This window comes from Phoenix dactylifera, unplaced genomic scaffold (assembly GCF_009389715.1).
Source record: "Phoenix dactylifera cultivar Barhee BC4 unplaced genomic scaffold, palm_55x_up_171113_PBpolish2nd_filt_p 000283F, whole genome shotgun sequence".
NCBI classification, from domain to species: Eukaryota; Viridiplantae; Streptophyta; class Magnoliopsida; order Arecales; family Arecaceae; genus Phoenix; species Phoenix dactylifera.
Window position 1 is genome coordinate 476,267 of NW_024067767.1, and position 12,010 is coordinate 488,276.

The 12,010-nt window shown below is 40.5% G+C and overlaps 1 protein-coding gene across 1 annotated transcript; it reads right to left on the bottom strand.

The window, feature by feature from the left end:
• Positions 1-5,904: 5,904 nt before the first annotated feature.
• LOC103711279 lies at positions 5,905-6,929 on the bottom strand. Its single transcript, XM_008797365.4, has one exon. The coding sequence runs from the start codon at positions 6,801-6,803 to the stop codon at positions 6,204-6,206; it is 600 nt and encodes a 199-aa protein (XP_008795587.1). The 5' UTR covers positions 6,804-6,929; the 3' UTR covers positions 5,905-6,203.
• Positions 6,930-12,010: the final 5,081 nt, after the last annotated feature.

Consider the following 12,010-nt stretch of genomic DNA (forward strand, 5'->3'; position numbering starts at 1 on the left):
TGTAGGTAGATGAATGCTAGAGGATAGAGTGCTTTGAGATCTATGCAGATGGATGGATGAAAAAGAATGGAGTGTTTTCAGCTCTGTGCAAGTGGATGGATGATGAAGGATAGACCACTTTGAGATTTATGCAAGCAAATGGATGATAAATGATGGTGCACTTCAAAATACGTGTAGGTGAATGAGTGATAGAGGATAGAGAGCTTTGAGATTTGTGTGAACGAATGGATCACAAATGGAGTGCTTTGAGATTTGTATAGGTGGATAGATGATAAAGAATGGAACTTTTTGAGATCTATGCATGCAAATGGATGATTAAGGACGAAGCACTTTAAGATCTGTGCTAGAAAATTTTAAACGAAGGGTGGAGTTTTTTAGATTTGCGCTAGGGAATGATTGATATCTAATGGAGCACTTTGAGATAGAGGCTCTCTGAATCTATGAAGGATGGAGCATTTTAAAATCTATGAAGGTGGATGCATGGATTACAAAGGATGTAGCACATTGAGATCCATGAGGTAGATAAATGACAAAGGACAAGCTCTCTAAATCTATTGGAAGTTAGCTTTCAGTGTCTCAATTGGTTAATTAAGAAAATTCATACTTACGAAATGCTTGAATATGGGAAGGACATCGCGACCCTGAATTATGTTGGATTCTGCTGCCAACTCTACACAAGTAGCATCTATGCGTTCGAGTAGTAGCTTGTGTTCGGGAAGATCATCAATAAGAGATGAGTCCCACCTGGCATGGAAAAAAAATGAATGATAGAAAACGTTATTAATCGAGAACAAACATTCTAAACCAGTATAGCCTAATGATTGCATCCTTCTTTCAATTAGAAGAGGTTCCATGTTCAAACTTGTTGGGAGGTGTTTTTCTGGGTGCTAGAAATGAGTAATTAACATCAATCCATGGTCTTGATCACATTTTTTCAAAAACAAGAAGAAAAAAGATAAGAAATTATGCTAAGCATGCAATTCTCGATGCAGGTTGGAGCCCAAACAAAATGCGCAAGCGCTAGAATTAGACAAGGCTGCTCTGTTAACAAGTTAGGCACCAGAAGAAATTCGAACTTAGAATAATGCTATAAGAATAGTCAAATCGAAATAAAGTGGTGCATGTTAGTTACTATTTAAAAGAAAAAAAAAATGTAGACACCAATAAAAAAAGGCAACAATGGAAGACTATTAGTAGTTATCAAGAGTTTAACTCGAGACAGAGACTTTGAAGTCAATCATCCAACCAATGTCTTTGCTATATAATAGTGGCAAAGCAGGTGATTTGCATGAGCTACTAGTTAACATGAAAATTTCTCAATGCATTGAACACCTTCTCTGAGAACGACAATCTTTGACATTGAAATGGTTAGTTGCGCCCCCAATTGAGATATAGAGGGTGGGGGTGGGTAACTGGCACAGTGTAGGTAACTTAAACTTAATTAAATATTGTTACCTCTTGAAAGCATCACTGAAGCACCGAAGTTCTTGAAGGTCAAATCTTTTGTCATCAAAGGGATCATCAAGAAGGGCGGGCAGGGCTACACTTTTGGCGTAGGCCAGACGAAAAGATGAAAATTGAGGTTCATACATATTTGGTGCCCTTATAAAGTAAGACTGTACAAGACTTTTACGGGCATGTTTCAGTTCATCAAACCCACATCTCTTGCACCATCTGCAAAACCCAAAGAGGAATATTGAAATATCCAAGGCAAAGAGCTACAAGATGCAGATAAAAATAAGTGACAGATTATATTGCTAGATAAAATGATTTCCATCACTATCTTCGATTTACTTGAGTCAAACACTTCGTGACCAATCCAAGATCTAAAATGAGAGCCCTTTTTCCTAACCGAAGAGGAGTGCATTCATGTGGGTACAAACCAATTTGCTTAGTTTGTGTGATCTAGGAGAATTATCGAACTCGATGTTGACCAATTTGGCAACTACGAATACTCAGAAGGATCATCAAACTTGATATGGATCACTTGGCCACTATGAGTATCCAAGGGGATTACCAAACTCGATATAAAATACTTTGATTACTACAAATATTCAAAAGGATCAGTAGATTTGATGTGGAACATTTTGGCCACTACAAGTATTCAGAGGGATTACCAAATTCAATGTGGATTACTTTGGCCACTACAAGTATTCAAGGAGATTACCAAATTGATGTGAAACACTTTGACTATTACAAGTATTTAGGAGGATGACCAAACTCGATGTGGATCACTTTGGCCACTACGAGTATTCAAGAGGATCGGCAAACTCGATGTGGAATACTTTGTCTACTATGGATATTCAAGGGGATCACCAACTCGATGTGAAACACTTTGGTCACGACGAGTATTTAGGAGGATCACCAAACTCGGTGTAGATCACTTTAGCCACTACGAGTATCCAAAGGGATCACTAGATTCGATGTGGAATACTTTGGCCTTTACGGTTATTCAGGAGAATCACTAGACTCAATATGGAACACTTTGGCCTCTATGAATATCCAGGAGAATGGTTAGACTCGATGTGAAACACTTTGGGCTCTACGAGCAGGGCTAAAAAGGGTTCAGAAGTGAGATCAAGAGGTGGTACAAGTACTAGGGCAAAGAAATGCATGTTTTAGATATATTTTTAGTGATCAATCATTTAGAAAGCAAGTGCAAAATGGAGATTTTAGAAAAAATTTAAATTGGATGGATAATTCTGGATAAAACTTTCCGGTCAGTCAGATTCATTATTACATCTCTAGAAGTAGTTGATAGCTACATCATATACCGTGCTCTATAAAGATTGGTTCATTTGAGTAGAAAAGTTACATAACTAATGGAGGTGGCGGCTTGGAGATCCTGACAGTGATACCAAGGCAGATGGGCGATGGGTGAGAGAGGGCAGATGTGATGGAGCAGGAGGCTCATTGAGCAGGAGAGAGCCATACTACTCAATGGATGCAAGTTCCACCTCTATTGCACCAATCAGTTCCAGCTAATTTTTTCTTGGTCTAATTGCTGTTATTAGTCTGCATGGACCTATATGCAATATTTATATAGTTAAGCGATTTTATACTAATTTAATAAGAATTGAGTCATTATTATATGAATCAAAAAATTTAGAGGCTAAATGCAAAAGATGCTTAATTGTCCAATCTAAGCCCCACTGGGGCTGTTTAGGGTACAACGACCGGATGACAAAGAGCCTCGTGTCCATGGGCATGGCACAAGGACGCAATTTGGATTGTAGATCCCTCTTTTCTAGATAGGAGGGAAACATTCTGTGCTTGGTGGGGGTCTTACCTCTATCCCAAGGTTGTTGGGCTGCAAAAGAGTTGGGTTCCCCTCGGACAAGACGTTAAGGAGCTGGGACCTTGCAAATTCCTGTGCTTCTCCCATTATTTTTGATTCAGACGGGAAGCCTGTCTGAGAGCACCGATGCAGGTTTTGTTGGGGTGGTCCTCCTGGCGTGGGATCCATCTCATTTAAAATTTAAAAACAAAGGGGACAGTTTAAGACTGCTTTGGTTGGGGGTGAGGTTATCGTGGAATTGAAATAGGGAGTCCAATGCTCTGCAAAAAAATGGTAAAGAAAAAAAAAATAAAAATAAGAGAGAAAAAAAAAATGCTATTTTGTTAGATGGTCGATAGTTGATTTTATTTAGATTTGGCTGAAATTTTATGAATATGTTGTTTTTGATATTGAGAGCTACACATTTAATGGTTTGGATTTTTTAAAAGTCTTCTCTATTGATTATTTTAAGCATCAATATTTAGTGAGATTCATTCTTTATTTTACTGTTTATTATTGAAATTCGTCTTATTGGTGAAGAATGTTCTTGTTGTGAAAGCTAAGATTAAATATTATTGATGTTTGTGCAGCCTCTAGTTGAACTAAAGATGATCTATTGTAATCATATTTTCATTATTCTAAATAGTAAAAGCTTTTAGTGGGACTAGGTCTCGTGGTTATTTCTTTTACATCGAAAGATTTTTTAGGTTAAAAAAATTATGTTGCCCCTTGTGCGTGAATTGCTTGATTGTTTTACTTGTTAATTGCTTGAATAGATTGTAAAGATTATTGTTGCTTTGTGAGTAATATCTTATTTAATTATACAAAAAGAAAAAAAAATTGTGGCATTATTATTTTTTTGATTACATTTTCCAACAAGTTCAACATAGCTTACATGCTGGTTGGCGAATCTACGGAGAAATATTCATAAAAGCTCTTTTTTCCATGCTGTAAAGCCATAAGAACACCTGCAAATAGATATCGAGGTGGTCAATCTCATTTTCAAGCTCGGCACAGCCTGTCGGGCTCAAAAATTAGGACCTGGAAATTGTCAACAATCTGTACTCCAACAGAATAGATGAAATTGTCATAGAGCGCTTTAATTTTAAAAGGAATATTTGTTATGTTTTCAACAAAGATGAAGATGTCCATGAATTCTTGGTCCAACACTGCTAAGGAAGCAGGGGAAATCTGGTCAAAAAGACCGAACCTATACGGTTGTCCTGTCCGCCGAATGGATTCTAAGTTTTGGCAAATTAGTGAAAGGTCCTCAGGTGAATCTTGATTCTATGGATAAGATGATGGTCCCGACCACAATCTATGAACCTCTATCATCCACCAAAACGAAAAACAAGCCTTCTACTAGGCCTCCCATTGTCGACCATTTTCTTTAGGCATACTGGACTTGATAGGAAGCTGCAAACATTGGATGAATGCCCAGTGACCTTGCACAAGAAACACACTAATATGGCATCTCTGCAGTCACTCTTGAGACGCTTCGCTTCGCCGCACCTAAAGCATCACATCATCCCTTCTTAAACTTGGCCATGGATGGATGAGCTGAGGTTCTTAAGGAGGTTTTTAAGGAGCCCACCCCGGTTAGAAGAGGGTAGATTGGTAGAGGAAGAATTAAAGTGGTGCCCAGAAGCAGTACAAACAGAGAAGGTTGGCTTTCTTCCAAGGATTCCAACGGTCGAGAATGGTAGGTGGCCGTTATTAAGTCCATTAAAGGGAACTTGATTGATCATATTCTATAGGTTTGCCAAGGAAAAATCTATCGAAAGGACTGCTTTGATGACCAAAACAAGCACCAGCACCTCTACTTTGAAACCTTCTCATGGCAGCACTTGGCCACTTTAAAACTAAATCATGTATCCTCTACATGTAGTGAAGATACTGAGGATCAAAACAGGAACCGGCACCTCTACTTTGAAACCGAATCATGTATCCTCTGCATGTACTGAAGATACCAAGCATGCATGCAGATCCTTGGCAAGAGGAGTTGCATATCATGCAGTCCTGTGGTATTGGACTTTTATTTTCCATATTACAATACTAGACCATTTTATCTTTACTTGTGCTTCTTCTCCTTCCCTCCCTTCTGCAATCCATTAGTTAAAAACAAACAATTTGGTTAGAGTAGTTAGAGGGGAAAAATTAAGAATTAGAGGTGCACGAGTTTGAACCTCTCAAGGATTTCAATTATAACCAAAGCATTGGAGTACTCAAAAAACCCATCTAATTTTAGAAAGTATCTCCACTTCCCTTACCCTTTCTTTCCTCATTTCTCTCCTTCCCACTCATAGCAATCCATATAGCCAAATTCACAGCCCAAACTCGAGGAATGAAGCAACGGGCAAACCTTTGGAACCTCCTGGGGGTGGTGACGATCAAGTCAGATTGGGTCAGGTGTTGGTGTATGCAGGTTGGACCAAAAATTCATCAACCCAAATCTGATCAATTTATTAAATAAGTCAAAAATTTAAATTTAAGTCTAACCTATTTATTAAATAGGTAACCCAACCCAATCTAAATAACTCATTTGTTAAATAGGCCAATAAATGAGAGGTTCATATTAAAAATATACTAAAGAAAAAAAAATGCCAGAGAATATGGAACAACAAATATAATTATCAATAATTTATGTATTCTTCAAGAAATGATTTGTTTATGCAACAACAAATAATTCATTAAAGTTTGACTAGTTTTAATTGATCTAACAAAATCGGAGAAAGATTAGCATATTTTTAAGAATTCAAATCGTACATTTTTAAGGGCCGAAAGTAAGCAAACAATCCCCAACAATGTTTCATCCAGAAACGACCAAGCTAGATTTATAAACTTACATAAACGCCATCCTCTCCACACCCCGCCCGCACCCCCGGCGGCGGTTCTCTCCGGCGACCCGCACTTCCGCACCGCCCTATCAGCCGTGCACCATCTCGGAGCACTTGCCCTTGATCCACCGGAAGCTCTTTCGGATGGATTGCTTCACCTTCCCCTCGACCGAATACATCTTGTAGCTCGCCACCCGCCGCCGCCGTTTCATCTCCGGGTCGCCGAAGCACCGCGCCCCCGACCCCCCGCCCGACGACGACAACGAGGAGTAAGGCCGGACGGCGGCGCCGTTCCGGCAAGACGGAGGGAGAGGCATTGACAGATCGGTGGACCGTGAAGGCGGCGGCCGGGTCACGTAGGTCTGGTTCGCGCTGAACACGTTCCCCCGCACGATCTCCAGCCTTCGGTTGCCGCTGCCGCCGCCGATCGACCGGAACTCATTCCGGTAGCCGCGGTCATAGTCGCTCGCCCGAGCGCCTCCGGCGTAGAGCACGAGCTCGTTCCCCGCGCCCTGGTCGCAGGGGTGGAGGTCGCCGCGGTGGCCGTGGTCGTAGGCGCCGCCGCCGTCTGGGTGGAAGTAGCTCCGTTGGCCGCGGTCGTAATCGGCACCGCTGGAGGAGCGGAAATCGGTCCGGCGGTCGTCGTAGTTGCCGCCGGAGGCCCGGTAGGCCCTGGCGAAGTCGTCCATTGGAGAGGGAACAGGGGAGGGAGGGAGGAATGGGTCGTTCGGTTTCTTTTATCAGGGTTTGCTTTTTTCAGTTTTAAGGGAGAGACAGCCGGAGGGAACGGGCATCGCTGTCCCAAGAGGCATGAATGGTCGGGAGAAGAAAGAGGTACGTGATGGACGGACCTAGAAATTAACATGCTGTAGAGCAACGGCCGTCGTAAGATTTGAGGGTAGGGTAAACTCAGCCCGGCCCGATCCGACTTGGCTCAATAATATATGATTTATTATATTATAAATAGTATGTTAATACTTTTATATTTTTTATTTATTTTTAACTGTAAAAGGTGAAATAAAAAGAGGAGGCGGTTGGGAGCCGTAAAAGATAAATCCCTATCTCTGCCTAATATACATAGATATGTATACATACTTACTCCCCCCAATATATGTATACGCACACTTACACATAATACATACATACATACACATACAAACTTGCACATGAGAAGATATATATATATATATATATATATAGCAGCTTTATTTTTACACAATTGGTGCTATTGTTTCTTAAAATGATAAATAAGTTATTGAAATAGTATTACTTTAAACTTAAAAAATAATCAAACGTGACATTTTTAGACAAACAATAATTATTAACGATTTGATAATAATCCATTATAACAAAAATAACATCGTTATTGAAAACTTGTCTGGAAGACGTTTATAGACGGGCTTGGTCAGGGAGCTGGGCGACGGTGACGTACTGGTGTGTGGGTTAATATGGTCTCAAGAAATTGGAAGAGGGGAGGCCAGTTTGACCATACTGGAGACCATGTCGTTTTCAATCTGGTTCCAAAGAGATCTTGGCAGCAGAATTTACATTGCCTGGTCTGGTATAATTCCCAATAGATATTGTGGTTATCAAAATTGTCATTTGTGTAAACCTTCAAATTTGTCATAATCCACAAAAGAACGAAAACATCATATCTTTTGTTATGCAGCATAATAAGAGTTACAGGTCAACTCTCGGCGGAGAGGCCCAGCCTCCCAATTATGGTCATTTGTGTGCGAAAGATAGAGTTTGATCAGGCAAAACTCCACAAAAAATCTCAACAAACAAATCTAATCCCAGGATTGTTTTCACGAAATGTGAAAATAATCGTGCAAACAGAACCCGATAAATCCTCGTCAAGCAAATCTCACCCCACAAACAAAAAACTCCCTTCCCCCTGCGCATCTGGAAAAAAAATAAAAAGAGTGCAGGCAAACAAGATGAACCCCGACGTTTGAGGTCTGGCTGACAAATTTACTTATTTAGGCGTTACATCTCACCCAGCCACCCAGGTAATTCAAATCCAGGTTACCAAGCACCGCAGCCCAGTGATTTTAATAAGACTACTTGGCACTCGCACTCCTACATTTTTTTTTTCGTTTGGATGAATTCGTAGGTCAAAGATCACAAGAAAAACAAGCACAACCCAAAGCATCATACAGAAAACGAGCAAAATCTGAAGAAAAAAATGAGTGTCCAGTGAAATCGAAGTCTGTATATCATCCAGCAAACCAGTCCGCAGGGAAGTTTGCTTCTCTGAATACATGACGCACCTGTAAATACTGAAGATATGATATGGCATGACTTATATCTCGAAGCAAATGACGAAATGGGCTGGCCGTGGAAACATTTTTTGATATCTTTTTTATTAGCAATAGCAGAGTTCCCTTCCAGAATGTCTTACTACAACGTTATTCATGAATATTTAGCATTAAACCTTCCCATGCAGCCTGAAGCTCGAAAAGAGCAACAAAAGCAGCAGAAAAAACTCTGGAGCAAGCCAATAAAACTTGACCAAGATGGTTTCTTTCCAAAAATCCAGCAGCGGCTTGACCTTGTGCAAAAGAGCTGAAATTAACGTTTAACTATACCTGGGAGAGAGCTGCAGGTATCCCAGAGCAGTTGTAGTTGTAGCCTTCGATGTTTCATGAAATTCTAAAGCCGGATTGATTGCCAAATTAGCCAGCTGCATCGAAGTTGTGCGTGAGCCTTGAAAAAGCTTGTTGTTCTTTGACTTTCATAATAGCCAAACACAATACGAGAGAATGGATTGTCCACGAATATATCTCAAATCAAACATAGCATGCACTAAGGAATCAATAGAGTCAAAATTGAGAACAATGGACAAATACTCCCAAAAATGATTCCAAGTAGATATAGCTACTAAACAGGCGATTAATACATGTTCCAAATCCTCTTCTAAACCACAAACATCACAAGCAGCAGCATGCGGCTGGAGGATGTCTTAGAAACAATTAAAGTTTTGCAAGGTGGTTGCACCCTAAAACCGTCCACCAAAACATTTTGACTCAAGATGCTGCTTCCAACTTTCACATGGAGGTAAAAGGCTCAATAAATCTAGATCGAGAATCCACTTGCAATTCATCCCTTAGTTTCTTGCATACATTCCGAACCTTTAGAACATGTCACCCTGCTGAACTCCAAACAAGACAGTCACCACAAATATTGTTGGTCATAGCAATGGTTGTACTCTGTGCAGTTAACTCATCATCAAACACTTCTTAAAGTAACCGGGCATTCCATGTTTACCGATCCGTGATGAAATCAGATAGCAAAGCAGCACTGTCTAACCGATTCATATTCACGGGAACTGGCATTCTCTCCACAGGAATGTTACTTTAACATAAGGATCATGAAGTTTATATGCGACCGACTACCCATTTACATTGGCATTCATGCTGAACAATCCAAGCTGAGTTACAAATAACCCTCCAAATTGATGATACGTTTCTTCCATAACTGTAACTTTCTCATGAACCAGTGAAATTGTATGTATTAGCGACCAACCGGATCATAAACTGCTATCGTTAAGGATTAAATAAGCAGCTGGACTCCCAGTCCTCCCAAGTGATTTCGGTTGACAATAGTGCAAAGCTTTGTTTCCTATCTCTTGCTCCCAGATGAAAGATTTAAAAATTCTTTCCAGAATATCAATAACCTTCATGGGAATTGCACAATTAACCATAACATGCAGAGGAGGCTCCTGCATTTACTTGGAAGAAATTACACAGCTTTGCATAAGACAAGAAGCAGCCCGGCAAAAATCTTTTAAAGGAGAGCCTGGTCACACTGAGACCAATACCCAGTGACTTTGTTAATTGAGCTAATTTGCACCTCCTATCATAGAATGCTTGAATATGCGTTTGTTATTTCTTGAAACAAAGATAATTGTCCAAGCATGGTTTCAACCATCATACACCATACCGGTTGGTACAAGCATACTGTATTATACTGGTATCAAACCAATACGTGGCATGGGAAGATGCACCGAGTATCGATACACTGAACTGATTCCCTATAGAGCATACCAGCACTGTACCTGGATATTACTGGCGTAGGATCTGGTACTGATATGGCGAACAATGGTTAGAACAAACCCAACATTACAGACCTCTTGGCTCACAAAACAGGTTGACATGGGAGCTGAGTTTTAGTCAATTGACGCTGTTTGCATGATAAAGTATTCCTATATCAAAATGGATAGCTTTGCTCGAATCCATGTCTAGAACAGTTTCTACTAGGTATCATCTCCACTCCAACATCAGCGTGTTCAATAAAAAAACAAAATTAAAGACAGCAACTATCTTTTATATTTGGCTATTTGGTTTAGAATTGATTTCTCAGAAATCAACGTAATTCCATCTATCAAGTCTTTCCCTCAGCCCCCTTCATCTATACTGTAATTTTATCAAATGGGTTGATAGTAGAGTTGTACTAGTTCAAATAACAAGTTCCACCACCCCTTGGTCACAACACCACATGCAAATTTTAAGCAAATAAGCTTGTGCCAGTGCTAGAAGGATAATAGCCATGCACGGCTGAAGTTAAAGAATGACGAGCAATGACTTGGATGTCTGTAACCAGGGGCGGCTCAATACATTCCGGGGCCTAAGGCGAATCCAATGAACGAGGCCTTTTTTTTTAATAATAATTTTTTTAATAAATATAAAATACTTAAAAAAATATATGAAAATAGATAGCTATCAAGTACACTATTTCAACAAAGAGACATGAATCTAACAAAGATAGACAAGAAGCCTTTTCAATTTAATATAATTCTTGAATGGAAGCACATAAAAGTAATTACTCTAAATGAAGGGCCATGAAACTGATTAAATAACTGAGATAATGCTTGGCAATGCTGTTTACCATGTCAAGCAAGAGCCGAATAGGAAAAGGTCATCCCATGGCACTTCATGGTCAAGGTAAAGAAAAGAATTTGTCCATAAAGGAACCTCTCTATAAGAGAAAGTAGGGTCATTATGGGAAATTCACTCCATCTAATTAATAAAAGTCCCGTCCCACCATCTCCCCTTCAAGTGAGTACCCAAGCAGCAACTGCAAGATCACAGCACAGCAGCCATTCAACCCCCTCCCTCCTTTTCTCTCTCTACCACCCAAGAGGGGAGAAGAAACCGAGAGGAGAAAACTAAAAGAATCTCCACCCTCCAAGAAGTCCATCTCCAATCCCCCTATCTTTCTTCCGGATGGCCCAGGTGGATCAGGAGTAATGTGAGGGAAGGAAAACCAAGACCAAAACCAAAAAAGAGAAGGGATGAAAGATAAGAGTGGCTTCAGGCGTCTATCAAGCCAACCAATTCCCTCCTCTCTCTCTCCCTCTCCCCACCCAAAACAAAACTACTGTCCCCAACATCCCAAATTGCCCCCTGCAGGCCAGGAAACTCTCCACCTCCCTTCCATCAGGGGGAAGACTCATAGCCAGCTCCTGATCCCGTTTTATATGGGGCCTTTGCTTCCTTTTGGTCAGCCTCCCGGGGCCTTCCATTGGCTCGGGGCCTTAGGCGACCGCCTCGGTCGCCTAGGGCTCGGGCCGGCCCTGTCTGTAACCAACATTTAAGAGATTCAACATCTCCTTGGGCAACAAAAATTGCAGCCTACAAAAGGAAAGATCAGGGACTGCAAAAATAGTCAGATCATTAAGCCCACCTGTCCGCTAACTCACACTCCAAGTCCACATGTACACGTAATGTTACTGTTACCGTCCAAGTCTTTTCCCAAATTCAGCAGTTCATGACAGCTATATTCTACAAATATAAATCACCTCAAAAAATTGAACGCTCTACAACAACAAACAATTTCACAAGGATAGTTTGCAGCAGTTGCTGCTTACAGATATTGTATCTAGATTGCCCAG